The sequence below is a fragment of the Lactuca saligna genome, chromosome 4 (assembly GCF_052625555.1).
Source record: "Lactuca saligna cultivar CGN05327 chromosome 4, ASM5262555v1, whole genome shotgun sequence".
Classification (NCBI taxonomy): Eukaryota; Viridiplantae; Streptophyta; class Magnoliopsida; order Asterales; family Asteraceae; genus Lactuca; species Lactuca saligna.
This window is the reverse complement of record NC_136420.1, coordinates 329394615-329418803: the sequence shown is the minus strand read 5'-3', so window position 1 is coordinate 329418803 and position 24189 is coordinate 329394615. Positions and strand designations below refer to the sequence as shown.

The window sequence follows — 24189 nt, the reverse complement described above, 5'->3', positions numbered from 1 at the left end:
GGCCAGTCTAGGGTGACAAACCTTACCTTAAATAAGTTGGCGCCTGAAAAACGTCAAGAAAAGCAAATTAGTCATTATCAAGTATTGTTATAATGACTCACATAGGGAATAAATATATGATTTCGGCTTACGGGAAGCTTACACTTCATCAGTTTTGTTAAGCTATAGAACTGCAAGTCATTTTCCAAGTATTCAATTTCTTACACTTCCAGTCTTAGGGTTTAAGACTACAGTTTTTCTTTACATCAAGAAATATCGGATTTTCTGGGAACATTCACTTTACTTTTACAAACAAAATATAATAAAGGATAGGCATGCATATATTCACAGTTTTGGAAAGAGACTTACAAAACATTTTCATAGAAAATATCGGATATTCTGGAAGAACTACGAGAACTATTCAAAACAAGTGCAAAGCCATTTTTATACAAAAATGCTTATGAACTCAACAACTTTTTAGTTGACGCTTTTCAAAACGACTTGTATTCTCACGGAACAAGTAACAGGTAATCAGCTCTACTATGAGATCAAGTGGTGCGACTTCAAGAAATTTTACTTTTCTTATTTTTGTGTAATCCTTAAAAATGTTTACAATTTGTAAAACAATTAATGTTGGTATATTGCAATGTATGATGTTTGGTTGCAATTTTTCATTCATATTCAATTATTATGATACTGTACATGAAGTCATCCGCCTCCGGACGTTTCCACCGTCTTGGTTCGGGGTGTGACAGATTGGTATCAGAGTATTGTTTATAGTGAACTAGTATATCTAACCATACAAGATATACAACTATAAATACAATGGGACTAAAAACACTTTGACTAAAAGTATACCTTAAGAATATAAGTACCTTCTAAAAGTATACATACTTGCTAGAACTGTATCATAATAAGCACAAAACTAAAGTAGTTAGATGTTGAACACTATAATCAAACATGGGCAGTTATGTAATTGAATCTAAGATAAATATAGCATGTTCAACTATATTTATTTGAGATACGACCAATATATGTTTGGGAGTGAGGGTAGTGTTGCAACGACTCTAAAACTTACCAACCTTACTTACAAAGGAGCATTAGAACCAAACCTAAGGTTTAAAATACTATAAGAGTATTTTATGATACTAAACAATAACAACAAGTCTAAAAACTTATCGATTTCATACATCAGGAAGCCCTAGGATCAAGCATGTAATACTATAGTAGCATTTTAGAATACCATATGACCTCCACACGTAAATCTTCTACATGTATCTCATACCTCCATTCTCGCAAATGCAACATGGTTGAGCTTCACCTTGAAGACCCCTACTACCCTGCGGTAATAGCCAACGAATGGGTCGAGGGAGAACCAGACGAATTGCAAGGGGAGAACCCAGAAGTAGGCCTCGAGGAACACCAAGTAATGGACTACGAGAGAGAAGACTTTGACGAGGGAACAGACGAGGGTGAAGACGCCGGAGAGATCCCTAGCAAGCCTAACCCTTCGACAGCAATACCGAACCAGCAAGCAGTACAGGAGGACCTTACCAACAAACTACACCCACTAGAGGAAGAGGTGATCACACTAAGGCGACAAATCCTTAAATCTAAGACTAGGGCAGCCTTAGCAGAGCAGAGAGCGGAAGAGGCCACTCGTGAAATGAGCGAAATGGATGGACACCTTGTACGTTATTTAGGTATATGAGAGTCATTACACTATTCGCACTAAGTCCTAGGTGTACCATGGAATTCTTCACAGCTAGTAGTATTAGATCAAGAGAGCTACGCCCTCCAAGAAGTCGTCTAACCTGAGCCAACTTAAGGATTTGATATCTATAATCTATTAGGGTAACTTGACATTTGTACAATACCTATATCTACATACTACCATTAATACATCATAGGGATGTAGCTCGAAACAACGAGAATCGTGCAACAAAACATGTGATTTATATGTGTACATGCATAAGTTCATATCTATAATCATAGATAAGATATGACTAGAAATAACCATAGTTACTCATGAACTTGTTTCTCGTCATGCAACAGAATCATGTCTTCCCATGGAAACAACCATCTAGCCAGCAAAACACCAATTCTGCAAATAGACCCCACAACCTTCCAAGCTGCTGTAACAGCTTCTGTGACAGTCGCCATGGCACAACTCACGCCAACAACCCAAATGGAAATAGAAACGGTGTCGACAATTCCAACCGTAGTAACAACCAAGGAAACCAACGAGGAACAACTTCCCAAGACACCCCAAACTCCAAACCTAAGGTTATGAAGCAAAAGCTAGGGAACAAGAAAGGAAGCAGTTCGACTCAAAGGCCTACCAAAAGGCAACAAGATGTAGCATCCCCTACCCCCACTGGACCTACTACCTCAGCACCAAGAACACCATATCATGGAAACCTCCCACTCTGTAGAAAGTGCAGCTACCATCATCATGGAGTCTTCCAGCAATTACATTGCAATAGGTGCAACAAGAAGTAGCACATCGCCCGCCATTATAGGTCCCTGGCCCCATGCGTCACTCCAACCCTCAACCCAGAAGTAAGTCTTGTGTGCCACACATGCGATGAAACAGGAAATTTCAAGAGGGATTATCCAACAGTGAAGGATGACGGAGGAGCAGGAGGAGTTTAACAATTGGACATGAAGGGGCAACGAGGAACCCTACCGAGATTTTTGGTACGTTCTCAAACAACAAAAAAAATTAATTAAGCATCGAATTTTCACCAAGACTTTTGTCAGCAAAATCATAAATTTCTCCCTCATCCACACTAATCATAACATTCGTAGAAAAACTAAAGATCCTTGTGGAAGTTATAATAACTTAGTGTAAATGTAAGGTCGTGTGTAATTAAGATTCTACAAACTTAGAGTGCATGGTTCCGCCTTAATTCATGTTCCTTGTCTGACCGTCGATTTAGGGCATGACCACTTAGTCTAAAATATTTTGAATCTTAAATTATATACGACTAGGCTACATCAAACCATCATAGAGAGGTCTAATAGAAATCAGACTACGAAATCACATCGTTCATACCAAGGCACTCGTATTGTAAGGACACCCAAAAATTCAGAACGAAATAACCACAGTAGTAATAACAAGGATGAAACCACTAGTGGTAAAATCATGCACATAGAGCACCGTATAATTTTAAACAATCATTCCTTCCAAACCCATTTAACATTAGTTGCTGCGAGAAGTCCATCATAGTCATCCAACATGGACTGGCTTGATCCTCACCATACAAAATTCATGTGCCACAAAGAGACCATTCGCTTTAACCAATTGATTAACGAAACCCTTAAAGATTATAACAACAATTCCCCGAATCATACCTGGCATCTAGACTCCTAAGTACCTATGTAAGAAATACCACACTCTTCCCAGCCATAATAGGAATAAGAAACAAGGAGCAAAGGACACTGAGGGTAACCTAGAGATTTATGATCCCCCCTAAGATGTTTCCAAAGTCCTTTCGGAAATATCACCTACATGCTAAGTTGAGTTCGGAGATCAACTCAACTCATGGAGACATTCTCATAGCCAGACCACCAAGACCACTTAGCACCAACATAAACATCTAAGGTATTCGGTCGACGGAATGACCTAGTAAGTATGAGAGTTATCAAACCAAGACTTGAATCTCAGAGAATACCTATCCAACTCATAAATAGGAAAGGTTGAGTGTCGATAGGACCACTGACAACTAACAATCAAACAAAACCATCCTAAAGGATCGATATCCCCTATCCCGAATCGAAGACTTACTTGACCTGCCCTCAGGAACAAGCAAAGATCGACCTCCCACTACTTCAGAAATCCCATAGTAAGAAACTACCATGGTAACCAAAAAAGTACGAGGCCAGCTACACCGCACACAACCTTAACTTGGTGACAATAATATTCACCTTAAGGTTTAGAGGCACTACTTTTGGGGCGTCAAGTAATCAACTCTCATTAACCGTGACCATCCATTCACTTCACCATATAGGGCACAAAGTCAAAATACCTTTGTGTTAGGTTGAGATGACCAACACCCAACTAACCAAAGGAGCAAGGTCAAAGGCCAGTAGCAAAGGTCCACTAGAACACTAAGCAAAGACTTAAATTCTCCTAAGAATAAAGAGACTAAACAAAACCAAGATACCCACATCTATTCCTAGTACTTGAGAACGGCTCTAGAACGATTTCGGGACAAAATTCCCTTTAACGAGGGGATGATGTCACAACTAGCAAAAATTAGGTTAAGACATGAATTCCTATACAATATAACCTCCTTGCGTAACCTTACAACAACTCATCTAGAGAACTTCAAAACTTCAATGTCATAAATATTCTACTTTCACACATTGACATTTAGGTCGAAACAATTTCATATAAGCCCGAAACATGATCCATAAAGCCAAGTTTAATCTTTTTTGGGCTTTAAAAATAGATCCTCAACCCAAAAACCTCCTTATTGGGCCCTATTGGGCCGATAACTTTCTCTTTGGTATTGATGGGCCGAAAACCACTATTTGGCCTCCCTGTGGGCCAAAATTTTTAATGGATTGTCATTGGACCAAACCTCATACATAGGCCCTATTTTGGACCGAAAACCCTTATTTGGGCCAATACTTTTCCTAGAGCATTTGTGGGCCGAAAACTCCTTTGGGCCAAGACAAGATCGATGCCTACTATCCTTTTGGGCCACCTTTAGGCCGAAAAACCCCTCTTAAATCGGTTATGGCAATCAGTAAAAAAAATAAGTGATTAGGGTGGACAATAAGCTTGCCACGACATTATTAACCAACATGTTCCCAAGCCCTTTACCTCCCATACATCTAGACACATCTCATCATCTTGTAGAATGTCGCGTCCCCAATTTTCTCGGCCAGAAAAGACTGATTTAGTTTATGATTTTAAAATAAAATCAGAGTAATTTTTCCAAAAGATGTTGCGGAATTTTTTCCTAAAACAAAATATAATAAAAATTTATCAAAACATTTCTTAAAGAAAATATATTTTCATTATATAATAAAAACTTTGGGATGTCATGTTCCGCTACAGACCAAAAACATAAACAGTAAATTATAAGTCTTACTAAAGATATTTACAACTACTGGCTTATAATTCAAAATTCTCTCTTCAACCTCCAAACTACATTTGGGGTCCACTACCTGTAATATAGAAAACTGAGTGGGTCCGGCTTGGGAGCCTGGTGAGCATATAGGGTTTTCAACCTACAAATAATCAAATTATTAATTTTTATCAACCAAAAATAAATTTATTAATTTCATTACCCAACAATAAATTTATCAATCCAAAATAAATTTATAAATTTTATCAACCAACAATAACCCTGATTACCCATTCCCGTTATTCTCACTTTACGTCCCTAAACACCTATCACAAGGGACCTAGTCTAAGGATTTTCATCAGGGTGACAACACTGCTTAGGCGCTTCAGCAATTTATGTCAAATAAGGCAACCATGTGGGGGATGGAGTATACCATTGAACACTAAGTTCACAAACACCTACAGGTTGCGAGCCTGCTAGCGTTCCACTGGACTGTCTAGAAAAGTATGTGATCGTCATCTGTACTCCGTTAGATGACTGAAACAACAACAATATCAAGGCCTCTCGTCATTTTAACACACATAAACTATTTCATCTACCCATGTTATACCCAACATTTTTGTAGATAAAAATACATATACATTTTAAATCATTTTAAAACCTGTATAAAACATTCATTCAACACTCATCTCAAATAAACAAACAATAAAATTACACATAACACGTATTTCATACAAAATACTTCATATCTATGTGTAAGGTGAAAGTGACTACACACTCACATGATTTAACGATAATCAGGCAGCACTTCATTTCTTAAAATGATATTCTTCGATGAAACCGGAGATTTTAGTTGAAAATCGGCCTTACACGGGCAGAGTTTCGACTTGAAATATACTTTTCTCGGGAACTTCGGAGCGTCGGGACTTGCTTCAGGTGTGGGGAATGATACCTAGGCTTTGAGGGGTTAAAAGTAGGCTAAAATAGAGTAAAGATTGAAAGAGAATTGAGTTTGTAAACAAAAACATGTAATCCATCGTTTTCTATTTATAGGGTTGAACCATCGAGTTATGTTGGGCGTAAATTTAGAGTATGCGGGGCGTACTACTAATTCAACTAGTACGTTGGGCGTACACCATGGTACGTGTGGCATACTAAGGGATAACTCCGGACTCATCAAGCTATGACACGTGTCACTCATGCAAAGGAGTAGGGGAGGTGACGGACTCCGGGTCACGTACACGAGTATGCTGGGCGTACTCTCTTTTCCAAACTTAAATAATTCGTAACTTTCGCATATGAAATCTGTTTTTGACGTTCTTTATATCCACAAGTAGGTATGACCGTGCTCTACAACTTTCATTTAAACTCCGTCGGCTAATTTTGACTTTATTTCTAAAGTTATATTTTTAACAGGTCGGGACAGGAAAAGTCTATTAAAAATTCATAACTTCTTCATCCAACGTCCGTTTTCGTCTATCTTTTTACCGTTGAACTACTATCAACAAGATATTCGATTCTCGTTTAGGTTGTTTCGACTAAAAATCACTCCATCTAAAATTCGAGTTTCGGGTTGCATACTACTATGCCAAATCTCAGAAAATTCATAACTTCCTCATACGAAGTCAAATTTGGACATTTTCTTTTTATGCACGCTCCCAGTTTAACAAATACAACGACTTTCGTTTAGATCACTAATGCTAAAAAGCACTTTATCGTAAATTCACTTTTTACGTCATACAACGTTGTGTCGGTTCTGTCGCGAAACTTCGACAGGTCATAACTTCTTCATTATAACTCGGATATCGCTTTCAACCATTACGACTTTCTTCATAGATATCGCGTTTATCTAACGTTTATTTACGACGCTTATTTTTATTCTTAACTTATTAAATCATAATAATAATTAAGTAAACAAGCACAAAATTCACATAATATTCACATAATTCCTCTTTATTACTTTAAAATGAGTTACAAAAGTTGACCTAGACAACTTCTACCTTTTCTTCCTTCCTCCCTTCATTCTCGGCCAAACACTCTTTCCTCCCCACCACTTTTACTTCAAAACTTCTTTCCATCTCATTTCCCCTCAAGATCTCTAGTGATTCACTCAAGAATATTCAAAGTTCTTCACCATCAAGCATCAATTCTAGACCCCTTGGTAAGTTCATATAAAACTCAAGATGGTTTATTTCCAAATTATACTAAGATTATTCCTCAAACAACTTCATTTTCGTGAATATGCTCCCTAGAACACCTTGATCTCAAAAATCTCCTCAAGGAACACAAGTTAGGTTCAAAGTTTCATCTTCTTCTTCACCTACATCTTAAAAACCTCAAGGTGAGCTTCATACCCCTATATCTTCCGTATTTTTCATGAGAGGGGGGGGGGGGATACAAGTCAACTCTTGTTTAATCGTTGGATATTTGCATGTACAATTGTGTTATGTGTTTAACTTTTGGATTTTTACTTGAACATGAAGCTTATCACTTAGATCTTCTTAAAAACCATGAGAAAAGTATGTGTTGTCATATATATTACATGTAAACTTGTAGATCTAGGGTTATACACTCAAAATAGCAAAAATAAGTGTTGTGTTCAAACATGTATAACCTAAACTCAAAAATCAATTTTTAACGGAAACGTTTTGGTCTAATTACGGACTATTTTGACCACCTTGATGGTAATATTTTTCGAAACTGTGTTACATGCAAAAATTTCAGGTGTATACCTTTAAAATGACTACTCTTACGTATTCATACAATTTTTCTAAAAATTTTAGTGAATTTTACAAAACTGTCTATCATTTCAGGAATGATTTCGAACCAGACTGTGAAGATGAATATTTTCACACTGGTTTGAGGCCATTAAAAGTTATAATAAGTATTATGAACAAAGTAGACTCATTTTCCAAACTCTCAGAGTTTACGGATCCAAATTTTGACTTACGATAATTTTTCTATAATTTTCTAAAAACAGGGACAGAAAAGTCAAGAACAAGAAATTGTTTTTATCATGCTAAAAGTTCTTATACTTGTGTTAGATGCAAGTTTATGACTTATATATACTTTAAAATATCTATACATGTTAAATTATGTGTGTGTGTGTGTGTGTGTGTGTGTGTGTGTGTGTGTGTGTATATATATATATATATATGAATATATAAATTGTCTTGACAAACAAACGTAATAAACTATATTTAGTATAGTTGAAGGTTGCAAACCACACTTTCAAAGGACACACAATTATTTAAAAACATAATTATCTTATTTGCAAGTGAAACGGGGTCATAGTTCACGTAAATCTCTTAAGTCTCTTATGATACATTGCGTTTGACACCTATCGAGTGTACAACCGTAACCTGAAGTTAGTTTCCTGAAGGGAGAGCAGGATTTTGTGTATAGATCCACATCTGAGCCGTTCGCTACAGTTAGACTAGGTCAGTCTAGGGTGACAAACTTACCTTAAACAAGTCGGTGCCTGAAAAACGTCATGACAGACGGATTAGTCATTATCAAGTATGGTTATAACGACTCACATAGGGAACAACAATACGATTTTGGTTTTCGGGAAGCTTACACTTCATCGGTTTTATTAAGCTATAGAACTGCAAGTCATTTTCCAAGTATTCAGTTTCTAACACTTCCGGTCTTAAGGTTTAAGACTACAATTTTTATTTACATCGGAAAATATCGGATTTTCTGAGAACATTCGCTTTACTTTTACAAACAAAATATAATAAAGGGCATGCATGCATATATTCACAGTTTTGAAACGAGACTTGCAAAAACATTTTCATAGAAAATATCGGATATTCTGGAAGAACTACGAGAACTATTCTAAGCAAGTGCAAAACCATTTTTATACAAAAATGCTTATGAACTCACCAACTTTTTAGTTGACGTTTTTCAAAATGACTTGTATTCTCAGGAAACCAGTAACAGGTTATCAGCTCTGCTATGAAATCAAGTGGAGTGACTTCAAGAAATTTTACTTTTCTTATTTTTGTGTACTCCTTAAACAAGTACAATTTGTAAAACAGTGAATGTTGGTATATTGCAATGTATGATGTTTGGTTGCTATGTTTCATTCATATTCAATTGTTATGATACTGTACATGAAGTCATCCATCCCCGGACGTTTCCGCCGTCCTGGTTCGCGAGTGTGATAGTTTCGGCTAAAAATCGCTCGATCTATAATTCGAATTACGGGCTGCATACTGCTATGCCAAATCTTAGAATATTCATAACTTCCTCATACGAAGTAAGATTTATACATTCTTTTTATGCATGCTCTTGGTTTAACGAGTACTACGACTTTCATTTAGATTGCTAAGGCTAAAAAGCACTTTATCATAAACTCACTTTTTACGTCACACGGCGTCGTGTCGGTTCTATCGCGAAACTTTGACATGTCATAACTTCTTCGTTGTAACTCGGATTTCGGTATTCTTTATATCACCGGAATCCTTGTTTCAACCACTACAACTTTCTTCATAGATATCGGGTTTATCTAACATTTATTTTCGAGGCTTATTTGTATCATTAATTTATTAAATTGTAATAATTAAGTATAAAACACATAATACTCAATTAATACATATTTATTACTTTAAAACAAGTTACAAATGTTGGCCTAGACTATTACATCATCTTTAATACTTTAGCCCAGAAACACAAACGTTACAGTAAGCAGTAATGAAATACATGGGGGTATCCCTTTGGATCTTAGAGGCGGTGGATAATAAATGGAAGACACGCGTTCAGTGGATCATAAATACAAGACACTTAGAAAGGCCATTAGGAAAAGATTATGAAGGGAAAAAATTCACCAAAGGCAGCATGGAACTGTTCATAAAGGAGCCTTACAATTACTATATTTTATAATTATTAGTCAGTTATTAAGTAATTATAAATACTCTTTTATAATATATAAATTATTAATATTTTTATATCTATTTAATAATATATTATTTTATATTATTAAAAAAAACTTAAAATATTTCTTAGAGAAATTAGTATAATTTATTAACAGACAAGTTGATTTCAAAAAACTTAGAATATTTTATTAAAAAATTACAAAGCTATTATGAAAACTAATTTTTTTTTATTTGTAATGTCTTTTATTAAAAAGTTCTATACATAAGTTGTAAGAGGTAATCTTAGAAGGTGTAAAATGTAAAATATTTAAAAAATTAAGGGTTATAATTATCAAATTTGAGGATAGAAAAACTTTCTTATCTCCTAAACCCTACCAACTGCCAAGAAAGAGGGAGAGAGACATTTCAGAACCTCCGACGAGTTTTTAGGCCTGTGGTCCGATGCTCCAACGATGTCCATGGTGTTTCGACAATCTACCTTCTCCAACCGATGTGCGGTGTTCCACCGACGATGGCAGGGGAACGCAGCAACAGTCAGTGATGTTGGTGGTCGTGTGCGATAGCTTTTAGACGGTTGTGTTTTGCAGGGTGGTGAAGTTTGGGGGTTGATTCATAGTGGTGTGTCGACTATAGACATGATGGGGTGGTTTAACATTAACACCAATAGATCGGGTAGTGATTCACGGTGGTCTTCACCCTTTTGTTTCTCTTTCTCTCTATCTAGATGTTAGTTGGCGGTCGGCTAGGGCTCACTTGATATGTCTATCCCTCTTGTTCTACCGATTTCTAGATCTTTTCGGTATTGATAGGGATGTCAACAGGGGCAAACGGGATGGGGTTGCATCCCCCGCCCTCACCCCCAATATTCCACCGTTCCCCGGCCCCCGCTCGCATCCTATAAATCTCCAGTCTCCCACCCCCACCCCCGAATTCTTGGATTGCCCCCACCCCCACCCCCGTTTCCCCGTCCCCATTTTGGTTGTCTTTTTTTGGGCTAAAGATGTTGTTTTTCGGGCTAAAGGAATTTTTTTGCTAAAAGAAGCTATTTTTTTATAAATAAATAAAAACTAGTTATTTATAGCATAATTTTACATGTCAAAAACAAAAATGTTATAACATCTCAAAATTTATATTAAATATAAAAACATGGTATTTTGTTGAATTTTGGAAGCTCAAAATTATTGTTATTATTTATTATATTTATATGATTAATATATATTAATCTTCTCTCCCAATTCTAATAAATGAATAAGTTTATTCTCCTATTGACAAATGTCATACTATTAAAACTCATCATCCTCTCTAATAAATAAATAAAACTTTTTGCCACATGTCATCTTCTTCTTCATTTGGACACATGTCATTTTCTAGAATTTTTGAATTTTTTATTTTTCACTTATCATTTTATTGTATTTTTCATTTTGTTAAATTAAAATTCCACATTTGATATGTAAGGTTATATATATATATATATATATATATATATATATATATATATATATATATATATATATATATATATAATGTATTTCTTAGAAATAGTTTATATATGTAATGTATTCAATACATTGAATTCTCATTAATTTTAATAATTCAGAATTTTACTTATTTTTCTTATAAATTCAAACTTTTCAAATTGTTAAAATTCCATATTTAATTTTTTGTAAATAAACTCATGTAATATATGGGTCCCACACCTAGTTAATGTTATATGCCACGTATCACGCCACTTGTCAACCTATTAATTATTAATTTTTCAAATTTTAAATTTTCCACTCTAATTACATTAAATTAATAATTGATTCTCCATTTTAAATTTCAAATTTTAAAATTTTTCATTCTAATTATATTAAATTAATAACATTAGGTTAAAAAATAAAATAAAATTAATACAGATTATAAGGTGATATAACTTCACGTATTTATTTAAAACAACGATTATAATTTTATATAACTAAAAAATATCTATTAAGTAATAATTTATTTAAGATAATTGATTAATAATTTTGATGTTTTAATATGAAAGTTTAATTAATTTTATAAGTGTGTTTCTCACGGGTTATAAACTAGTATAAATAATATATTAACGGGGCCCCATTAGGGGTTTGGGATGGAAATGTCCGTCCCCTCTTCTACCCCGAAAATTAAAACAAGGGTTACCCTGCCCCCCCCCCCCCCCCTCCCAATTTTTTTAAATAAATATCCTCCATACTGGATTGAGGTCTCACAGATTTGGGTCTCATGTGACTTTTTTGACTTCCCTAAGTAATTAACGTAGCATGTTAAAAACTTATTTTTATTATTATAAAGACTATTCAATGTTTTGAAAATATTTTGATGCTTTATGGATTTTGGACACCCTATTAATATTGATATAGTTTTAAGATATATCAAAATTCATAATTTTGTATTCTCTACAAATATGCATCCATATTGATATAGTTGTAAGATAAAAAATGAATTTTGGTAAACAAAATTTAAGGTTATTTAATTATTGTATCTTTTTTATATTTATCGCCAAAACATGTCAAATGCAAAATGCTACTTTTAAGAAGCTATTTTTATCAAAAAATGATTTTAAGTATACCAAAAATTCATGATTTTTTATTCTCTACAAATAGGCATCCATGTGGATATAGTTTTAAGATAAAATAAAAAATATATATATTTTCAGCTATCGTTATTCATAAGTAAATAAAAATGCATCAGGTTTTATTACAGTACATTTGTTATTCAGTTATAAATAAAAAGTATGATTAATTTTTTTCTACAATTTAAGTATCATTTATATATGAATATAGCATATAATAAACATAGTATATTCATATTTAAATATTAGACGAAGCATTCACTTGTGAAAATTAACATAGTATATTCACTTGTGAATATTAGATAGTATATTCACTTATGAATATTAAATAATATTTTCATATGTGAATATTGCATAGTATTACATTGTATATCACATGTGAATATTACATAGTATATTCACTTGTGAATATTAGATGATATATTCATTTATGAATATTACATAGTATATTCACATATGAATATTACAAGGTATATTCACTTGTGAATATATTCACTTATGAATATTACAATGTATTTCCACAAATATATATATATATATATATATATATATATATATATATATATAATTTTTATGTGTTATTCATATATGAATAACATACAGATTTGCATATTTGTTTTGTGTTTTTAATAATCATATACTAATTCAGGTGATAAAACATATTCATATGTGAATATAATGTAGTAATTTAGTTTATGCATTTCATCAAACAATTGGAGTGCATACAAGTTAATTTTTTTGAAAATGTTAAAAACATGATACTTTGGCTGGTGGGGGAGTGTTCCTCTAGAGATGTTTGTCCTGTTGATTGTAGGAAGTTACAATGTGGTGGTTTTTCATCGCCGACACCATCATCTGCTCCTACTCCAACTTCACATTATGTTCTCATTACACTAGTGGTTGTCATGGAAAACGTGCCCTGTAATGCTGCTTATTTTCTCTTAGCAGTCATCAGAGAAGGATAAAGATGAAGTTCGAGGTCGCCGTTGTCTGAGATGGTGACGATAACCCTAATCGGAGTTGGATCTGCAATGGTGGTGCTAAATCGTATCCTCTGACGGTGGTGCCAGATCGTCGCCATCAAGTTTCATGACCCTCCTCTCTCTCTCTCTCTCTCTCTCTCTCTCTCTATATATATATATATATATATATATATATATATATATATATATATATATATATATATATATATATATATATTTCTTAAACATCAAAATATCAATGGTAATATGTAAAAGATCTTTTATCTATAATATTGTAATAATCAACAACAATAAAAATTGAACAATTAATACATACATTTCATAGAAAATGTTGAAGAGGAGGTGTTGTTTTTGTGTGATATTCTAATAATTTAGAAGTAGATATTCAATCATTATAGTCGCACGGACAAGATGATCACTTTTTTTAAGTATTATAATAATTCTAAGAGATAAAAAAATGATTATGAACTATTAGAAATATTGTAAAAAAAAAAAGATTTTGGTAAATTTGATATTTTAAAGGTTTATAATGGGTATGATATTAAAAAACTAAATTTGGTAAATATACTATTTTGATGTCTAAAAAGATATATACACAATATATACGAAATTCTCTATTTTTTCATATTATCTTGAGTGAAATCATCCTTAATAAATGAAGGTTTTTTTGCCACTTGTCCTCTTCTCATTCATTTGGACACATGGTATTTTTTAGATTTTTAAAATTTTCTATTTTCCACTTGTCATTTTATTGTATTTTTCATTTTATTAAATTAAAATTCCACATTTAATGTGTAAGGTAATACATATATATATATATATATATATATATATATATATATATATATATATATATATATATATATATATATATATATATATATAAGTATTTATTAGAAAAAGTTTATATATGTAATGTATTCAATACATTAAAGTCACATTAATTTTAATAATTCAAATTTTTCTCATTTTATTTATAAATGCAAACTTTTTAAATTGTTAAAATTTTATATTTATTTTTTTTTTAATTAAACTCATGTAATACATGGGTCTCACACCTAGTATCTTAACAAAGTTGTACTCCTTTTTATAATTTTTATAATTCAATGACCAAATTAAAATTAAAGGCAGACTTGTTTGGTTCTTTGCATTTTAAGGGTTTGCCAAAAATCAAATAATTGAAGACATGGATAACATGAGATGTCTAAAAAATCATTGAAAATAAGATCTTTTAACCCTTTCCCTTTGGTCTAATCAACAACCCCATTTCTTGTGTGGGGCTTTAGTCTTAAAAAGCAAACTTTTGTGTGCTGAAATTTAGATGATCAAAAGACTCATATTCCTTTCTTTTTTTTTTTCAAAGAAGCAATTGTGGAAAAAGAGAAACAACACTTGCAAGCCACATGGGGTTCGAAAAAGATGGGATATGATCAATCAATTACCACCTTTTTGCTGTCTATAAACTTTTAACATCCATTATGTTTATACCCACTAACATGTTGTCCAATCTTATACATTATACATGTGTTCAAACTAAGATACATGAACAAGTGAAATGTACATATATGTGCTAACAAAATTCAACTTTAAACGAGTATAACTTTTAAACCAGATATTATCACAAACGTCGTTAATGTTAGACCCAATAGCCGGATCTATAGATACTTTACTAGGACTCCAGATTCAGTAATCTGTCTTTATGATTATTGATTTTTATTCGATTTTGTTATGTAATAAATTCATAAAGTTAATGTCATACATTGGCACCTATCTAATTTTTTCACAAAACACTATCAATTTAAAAAATGGCATCAGAAGGTAGACAATCAACTGTAACATTCTAAATATCTTTTTTTTAAATGATTTTTAAGAGTACTTTGTAAACGAAGACAAATAATTCGTTATCCCTCTATTGTAGTTTTTTTAATCAATTATATTTTGTAAAAAAAAGTTAAGTTGTTTGTTACCTACATACGAGGTTAACCAAAATTCATACGAATTTTCTACAAATCATATCATTTACCTAAGGAAATAAAATGTTTTTCTTTTAAAATGAAAGAAAACTATAAAGAAATTGAATATGAAAAAATCATGATTTATAGGTTAGTTTGGGAATGAAACCCAACGATAAAAGTCATAATTTTCAAAATTGTATTCATATGTAGATATTTTTTGTTAATCGAAATTTATATATAAATGAATTTTTTTTCTGTATATTAATATAAAGAATAAATATATTCTGTTCTTTTAATAAATAGAACAATAAAGGAACTGAATTCTTAACACCAATTCCGATGGAACTGAAATCAAGATTTCCATCCATGAACCCAAATCTCGTTCCAATTGATAACAACCTATGAAACAAACATATCCATAATTTTTTATAGTTCACACCAAAAATATAAAACCATCCATTATAAAGGATTATAAAAAATTAATAAACACAACAAGCATTCAATTACAAAGTGTTGGGGGGTAGGGTAGTTAATATGTAACCAATCGACCAAACATAACGACTGGAAACCCCAAAAAAAACATGCACAATTTACTATTTTCCTTCTACGTAAAACCACCCCTTAACTCTTAAAAGTTACATAACAATCACATACGATGTTGTTGTAGTTGCAAGAGCCTAGAGTAAGCCCCTTCGGGTCGGCTAATAAGTTCCCCATGGCTACCTTGTTCAACAATCCTCCCATCTTGAACCACACCGATACTGTCGACCCCTCTGATGGTCGACAGACGGTGTGCAATCAGGACAGTCGTCCTACCCCTCATGAGCCGCTCGAGTGCGTCCTGAAGGACACACTCTGACTCAGCGTCCAGTGCGCTGGTCGCTTCGTCTAGTAACAGAATCGCTGGATTTTTCAAAACGGCCCGAGCGATTGCGATTCTTTGTTTTTGCCCACCGGAGAGTTGAACACCACGTTCGCCGACCGGAGTATTGTACCCTTCCGGCAAACCGGAAACGAATGTATGGACGTTAGCGGCGGTTGCCGCTTGGATAACCTCCGCCTCGGTGGCTCCGGCTTTCCCGTACGCAATGTTTTCCATTATCGTGGCGGCGAATAACGCAGGTTCTTGTTGGACTAGACCGATTTTTAATCGAAGAGATTTTAGGTTTAACCGTCGGATATCTTTTCCATCGATCATAACTTTTCCAGCGGTCGGGTCGTAGAAACGTTCGATCAATGCGATGACCGAGCTTTTCCCCGACCCGCTCGGTCCGACCAAAGCTTGGCTCTGACCGGACCGGATTCTCAGACTGAAATCTTTGAAAACGGGAACATCAGGTCTCGACGGGTACGAGAAATCGACATGACGAAGCTCGATTTCTCCCCGGACAGTGTCAACCACATCGGAATCGGGATCGTCTGGGTCGATTCGGGTTTGTCGATCGAGGATCGAGAAAACCGAACCAATGGCTTCACCGCCCCGGATTATTTCCGGGGCGAGGCTGACAGTCTCAGCTACCGAGTTTGCGGTTATGACCAACACAATGAAGACTTTGATGACTTTTGAGAAGGTGGAGAGGCCTTTGGTAACAAGGTGGGCGCCGTACCAGAGGATTAGGGCTTCCGATGCGAAGAGAGAGAGTTGTGAGATGCCGAATAGGATGCCGGAAAGTTGACTCCGGCGAAGACTTTGTGTTTGGGGGAGACGGAGTTCGTCGGAGAATAGGGAGAGGATTTTGTCCTGGGCGTTGAAGGCTGCTACTGTTCTGATGTTGCTTACTCCTTCTCCAGCGATCATGCTTGTTTTTGCGTGGGCTTTTGCTGTGTCTCCGGCGAAGCCTTTGAGAGAGAGTTGCTGTAAATTGAAAAATAAGACGGGAATTAGCGACAATATTATATCATTTTTTTTCACCAAAATTATGTAGCAGTTTTGTGTAAAGGTAGATTCATTTCCAACCTATCAACATAATTTTGACATCAAAAACAACATTCTAACTTAAGTATATATTTTTTCGTAAATTATATAAATTTAAATAATTCCGTTAATATTTAGTAGTTTTTTTTTTTACCAATTCGACTGACATCTATTTTATTACGGTAATTTCATAAATTATGGTATTATAAAAGTGTAGTCAAGATAATTGATTCATTTATGATTATTTATCGTATTTTTACCACTATTTAATTAAATAAAAATATTTACATAAATGTTAACAAATATTACACATTTATGTATTGGAATACATTACGTTATTAAATCTTTAAATATGTTCATAACTAATATCAATTAAATTTATAATATGATATGACAAATAACAAATATTACAGCTAAAATATAATTAAATAATTAAATAAACATCAATAAAAAGCTTTTAAACAAGTCTGTTTATGAAGATTGTGGAAAACGGAAATGACAAAACTACCCTTGTTATGAAGTAAAGTTGGCAAGTTAAAAGTAAGTCACGTCTGGGACCCTGAAGTGTTTAAGAAGTAAATGGTATGGGGACAAAAGGACACAATACCTCTAGTAAGGTGATAGTTGCTCAATATACAAGGCAAATATAAGAAGTTATTTATAAGCACATAGTAGCTAAAAATTTATCAATTAAAAACAATTGTTTTAACGTCATATGCATGAACATAACATTTAAATAATAAAATATGAGAAAAAATAACTTCGCCTAGCCACTACGCATATAATTTGCCAAAAAATAGACTTATTTCACTTTTTATACAAATAACCATCACTTTTTTGCTTGCTGCAACATTCACAATTTGCTGTTTTGTATACCCCACAAAAAATATTAAAAAACAAAAATAAATGAAGTCGTTTTTTTTTTTTTGTTTTTAATTTAATTAGTTTTTTTTCTTCACTACCCCAAATACCACCATAATCAACACCAAATTTAAATGAACTTTTATTTAAGTTGCTATATATTAATAAGAAAATTTATAACTATAGTACATTTTTAGCAAATAACCAGTACTATTTCATACGATAAAAAAAACAAGGCTAACCCTGTTGATGTATGAGTACTACAGTGCCCACAATCGCAATCAATTTGACTAGATTTGTGAAGGAAGAATATGATCAATAAGAGAGCGTGGTGTGCTGGTGTATGAAGGCTTTGGGCCCCAACAACACAGTCCATTTTCTAAATGCATAAATGCTTCTGACAATTCAGGCTTCAATAGAAAATTATAAATAGAAGAGCGAAAGTTGAATAATAATAATAATTTTTTTTAAAAGTATAATAATAAGTAATGGTTTTTATAGAAGAAAGTGCAACGATCACGGGCTAGGAATCTCCTCTGCCATTCTGTATGGACATCACAGTAAATGTAGTAGTAGCATTCTGCATTCACATGTCCTCTTTTATTTTCATTTTATTTTTTATTTTACCTCACAGTAAAATTTTACCAAAAACTTTCACCAAGGACAAAATAGTCATTTACTAAAAACTAAGAGCAATAAATTGAAACCGTAGAGACAATTTGGAGTTTTGGACTAAATCTATAATTTAAATATATCATATCAGCCAAATTTGTAATGAACTGTTTATGTAAATATTAAAATACATTTTGTTATTGAAAGTTTTGTTGAACTTTCCAAATGCAAAAGTGGTATAGAATATAGATCCTTTATTGGAGCAAGAGTTTTGTGAAAGTATGAACCGGAATTGAGGAAAGCACATGCAACCCACTATGAAACTGAATCTACATTCTTGTCGTTTAATATCAAAGATAATATCACCCAAAATCAAGATTCGAGATTATCAATAAAACCGATGCAATTTCAATTTTGACTATGGTCAACTTTATGCGGAGGCAGCATGCGTGGTTTCAGTTCGTACTTTTATTAATATTTTGTCATGTGAAACAGTAATAGAGGCAGTGGATCTGTGGATAATGTATTATTATTACCTGGGCAAAATGAGCGAGAACAAGAAGAGGAAAAGTGGCGAGAATCAGAAGTGAAACCCTCCATTCGACGATGAAAGCGACTACAAATGACGTCAGAAGTGACGTCATGTTCTGTAATATAACAGAGATCCTCTCAGCTATCGCGGATTTCACGTCGGCTGCATCTGTTGCTAACCTCGCTGCCACTAGACTCGAGTTATGCTCCTCTTCATCAAACCACCCAACTTCATTTCTCATTATAGCTATAAACAAAAAAAAAAAAAAAAAAAAAAAAAAATTTGTAATAGCGTAAAAATAAAATACATTGTGTAAAAATAAAATACATGTATTATCAATGTATACCTGAAAGCATCATTCTTCGAACTCTTGTAGTGAGGTTCTCACCCATGATACTGAAGAAATAATGTTGGATTAAATACGCGACAACCGCGTATAAACCAGCTCCAACATATATAAAAACATACTCTTTTGTCTTTCTCTCCATTCTCGCAGGGTTATCAAAGTAAAAAACCTCAATCATATTACTCATCACAATCGCAAAAGTCGGACCAATAAACCCGGATAAAATCGACCCAATTGCACCCATAATCGAATACGGCCACTCGGGTGCATTCATTTTCAAAAGCCTAAAAAAATAACCACTCGGAGCTCCATTTTTCCGATCCGTTTCCGCATTCGATATCATTTCAATCCGCCCATCCGCACCCGTACTATACTGGTAACTCAAATTCCTCAAGCTTCCAGATCGAAGACTTAAAGATTTTGTAGACAACGAATTGCTCAACCGCGATGAACGCGTTCGGTGAGTAGTCGACGGGTTCGAAAAATCACGGTTTCCGATCATTTCTTGGAACCGGATTAATGACGAATATGCCCCTGGGCGGGAAATAAGTTCCTCGTGGGTCCCGGTTTCGATGATTTGTCCTTGTTGGATTACCGCGATGGAATCGACGTTTCTAATGGTGGAAAGGCGGTGCGCGATTACTACGGTGGTTCTTCCGACCATTAACCGGTCGAGAGCTTCTTGGACGATGTTTTCGGAGGCGGAATCAAGGGCTGATGTGGCCTCGTCTAAGAGGAGGATTTTAGGGTTTTTTAACATGGCTCTTGCGATTGCGATGCGTTGTTTTTGACCACCGGAAAGTTGGATTCCGCGTTCGCCGACTTGGGTGTTGTAGCTGTTTGGGAGGAGGGTGATGAAGGAATGCGCGTTGGCGGCTGACGTGGCGGCTTCCACTTCGGATGTGGTGGCGTTGGGTTTTCCATAGAGGATGTTTTCGAGGATTGTGGTGGCGAAGAGTGCGGGTTCTTGGTTGACTAGACCGATTTGGTCGCGAAGCCATTTTAGTTGGAGGGTTTTGATGTCCACGTCATCTAGCAAGATTTGACCTGTACAATGTGGGAGGTTAGCTGTATGAATTAAGTCCTTAATGGATCGATGCCATTTTACCCATATTCTATTTGAATATGTTTCTTTTTTTGGAACGAAAAAAATCATCCAAATGTGAGTAAACTAAATGCCCATTTTACTTTCTAATAAGTGAAAAAGAGACAAGAAACAGGTAGTAAGAACTTAAGATTGAAGATATACCTTGATTAGGGTCATAAAACCTTTCGATTAGGGAAACAACTGTGCTTTTACCGGACCCACTACCACCAACCACCGCAACTGTCTTTCCAGCCGGGAAGAAAATGGAAAACTCTTTAAAGATAAGAACATCCGGCCTTGAAGGGTAACTAAAAGACACCTCCTTAAATTCAATATTTCCGTTGACCTCAGTCAAACATTTCCCATCTGTAGAATCTTGAACTATAGTCGGTTTTTGCTTAATGATTTCCAGTAATTTATATCCAGCAGCTTTCCCTTTGCTGAATGCTCCAAGATTCGAAAACGACTGACCCAAACTCCTGTTATGATTATTTTGATTAAAATTTTGTGAAGAACGAAAATTATTATATTAAAAAAAAAAAAAAAAAAGTAAAGCTTACATTCCACCAACAATGGCGGAGAAGATTGCTGTAAATGCTTTTCCACCATCTGTCTGCCCATTCCTAATAAATACGCCCGCATACCAAAACACAAGTGCCCATGACATGCATGCGATTCCATATGTGCATCCCAATCCCAATCCTTTTGCCATTCCTGCTTTGTATCCCAATTTGAGAGTGTGTTGTATTGCATCTGAATATGAATCGAGTGCTTTGGTTTCTCCCACATATGAATACACTGTTCTTACTTGTGCAATTGCCTTTTAATTAATAACAATAGTCGATTAATATATGATCATATAAAGTAAGTGAATTAATTTATTAAGATTTCAGATTTCAGATTAGTAGAGTACCTGTTCAGCGATGATGCCAGCATTGGCATAGGATTCACGGCTTTTGGAAGTGAGACCTGTAAGAGTATATGCGTATAATCCACCTGCAAATGCGATTCCGGGGATGACTGCAACACTTAGAAGAGCTAGCTTCCATGCGGAAACGAAACCAACAACCAATCCAGCCAAAAATGTCGAGAGATAATGGATAAAGTTTCCCACCTAATGAAAGTGGAACAGTTAGGTTTCTTTATCGAGATAGATGATTATATTGAAAATTGAAATGTGTATGACGTTGTTTATTGGACCCCACATCCCCGCCATTAATGGATTCTGCTTAAGTTTCTGTTTCAGGTTTCTCGTAACAAATTATCCATCAACATCTCTGGAATTAGAACCAGTAGATGTGTCCAAAAGGAAATGTTGAAAAGAGAGATTACCTTCTCGCTAATGGCGTCTTGGACAAGTAGAGTATCAGTTGAGACACTAAAAACGATATCTCCTGTTCTTGCATCTGTATCGTAAAATCCAACGTCTTGTTTCAAAACTGCTTCCAAATATCTCTTCCTCAACGTGCTCACTTGCCTTTCTCCGGTGTACATCCAACATCCGATTTCTGTTCATACTCAATTTTAAACATAATTAATCAACTAAATATATAATAATTAATCATGATCGATTTCATTTTCATAAACAAAAGCTAGAATTCGAGAGTGATGGAGATGTTTGTGATGTATTAGAAAATTATTGAAAATTTTGACCAAGTGCGTGACGAAAAGGACAAGAGATAACGAGGAACCCACGTGCACATGATCCTTTGTGAACTGGCTAAAATAAGCATTTTTCAATAATGAAGTGTGAAATCATAAATTTATGGAAACCGATGTTTATTAATTAATATAAAATATAAAATATATATGAAATAAAAGAGAGACAACAACGGATCGAGTTTAGCTTCTCACCTGCGTATGACGATATGCACACTACCAATCCGAGATAGACGAAATACAGAGCATACTGCATTAAATTAGAGTAAATAGATATTCAGATCTGAACCTGTGATTAATCGCACCGAAAATTGAAAAACAATAAATATTTAATCCACTGACTCAGACTAGTCACTAGATAGTTTTTTTTTCGTGAAAATCCTCACAAAATTGAAAAAGAAGAAGCTCGTTTAATCTGGAGAGATAATAATAATAATAATAATAATAATAATAATAATAATAATAATGATGATGTTGATGTTGATGATGATGAATAACCTTTGAAACTTCGTGAGTCATGGTGGTCAAATCCGATTGGTTTTTTCCGAAGCCATTAATCATTTGTCCGAACAAGAGGAAGAAGAAAGGCATGGAAGATCCATGAATAATGGCACCGATGCTACCTAAAATCATGAGAGCGTAATCGAACTTGTCCGCGAATGAAAACAGTTGGTAGAAGGGAATACTCTGCTCCTTTCTCTTTTCTGCTTGCGCCGGCATTGCCTTGGACGCCTCCGTCGTCTCCGCCATTTTACAAAACTCCGTTTGTATACCGGAAAGCTTTCTGTCAAACTTTTTTTTACAAATTAATCGAGAGAAAAGTCGAAAACGACTCAATCGCCATGAAAGAAGAGCTTGAAAAGGAGAGAGATCTAGGAATCAGCAGTGGCGGTGCTCGGTGTTTCAGTGAGGAATGGTGTGAGGTCCACGGAACTGGAGTTTTGGTCAAACGAGAGAGTGTGTGTGGGTGTTTTTGAGAGTAGAGTGAATGTGAAGTTGGGTTATATAAAAGGACGGGGAGTTTAACCCTGGTTTACAAAAGGTATCAAGCCAGAGGACAAAAATGGAATTTCATATTTGTAATACCAAATCTTTATTATATAAATCAAATATTATTCGGGTTTTATTGTTTTTAACTTTTTATACATCTTATGTTTCACAACCTTTTAATTCTTAAATTTAAACATTGAATAAATTTTTTTTTTTTTTTTAATATCCTCTCCACTCCATTAAAGCACTTCGACTTCTAAGATATTAGGTGTTCAGCAACGAAATTTTAAAGTTTTTAAAAGCTTTTATTTAAATAAAAAAGCTTCCAATTTAAAAATTAATTCAACTAGTTTACTTTTAACTTTTAATTTATAAATTTCGTGTACCTGTTATTTTACACCAAAAGCTTAAAACTATTTTTTTTTTCTTAATATTTTCATACGGATAAAAATTACAACTTTCGGATACCGGCTAATTTTGATAAACATGTCTTGTATCTAATTATTAAGTGGTTTCATCAAAGAAAAATAGCTTTTTTTATTGTTTTTATCAACTATTGTTTACAAGGAACATCCCAATGACGACATCTATGTATTTCCACTCAATTTAGAAAACCTTTTATACTTTAAAAATATCATTTTGGTTTCAAGTAATATGGAATTCCAAGATAAAAATATTTTAAACATTGAATAGGCAGCAAATGTTTAAAATGATAGTAA

At 34.1% G+C, this 24189-nt stretch overlaps 1 protein-coding gene across 1 annotated transcript; it reads right to left on the bottom strand.

Annotated features, from left to right (window-relative positions):
• Positions 1-15913: 15913 nt before the first annotated feature.
• LOC145044103 (ABC transporter B family member 19) lies at positions 15914-23473 on the bottom strand. Its single transcript, XM_078992915.1, has 9 exons — positions 22979-23473; positions 22676-22730; positions 22154-22329; positions 21735-21935; positions 21382-21641; positions 20984-21300; positions 19735-20781; positions 19393-19634; positions 15914-17323 (listed from the first exon to the last, which is right to left on the bottom strand). Exons 1-9 carry the CDS (start codon positions 23228-23230, stop codon positions 16115-16117), a joined length of 3759 nt encoding a protein of 1252 aa, XP_078849041.1. The 5' UTR covers positions 23231-23473; the 3' UTR covers positions 15914-16114.
• Between the last annotated feature and the right edge of the window lie 716 nt (positions 23474-24189).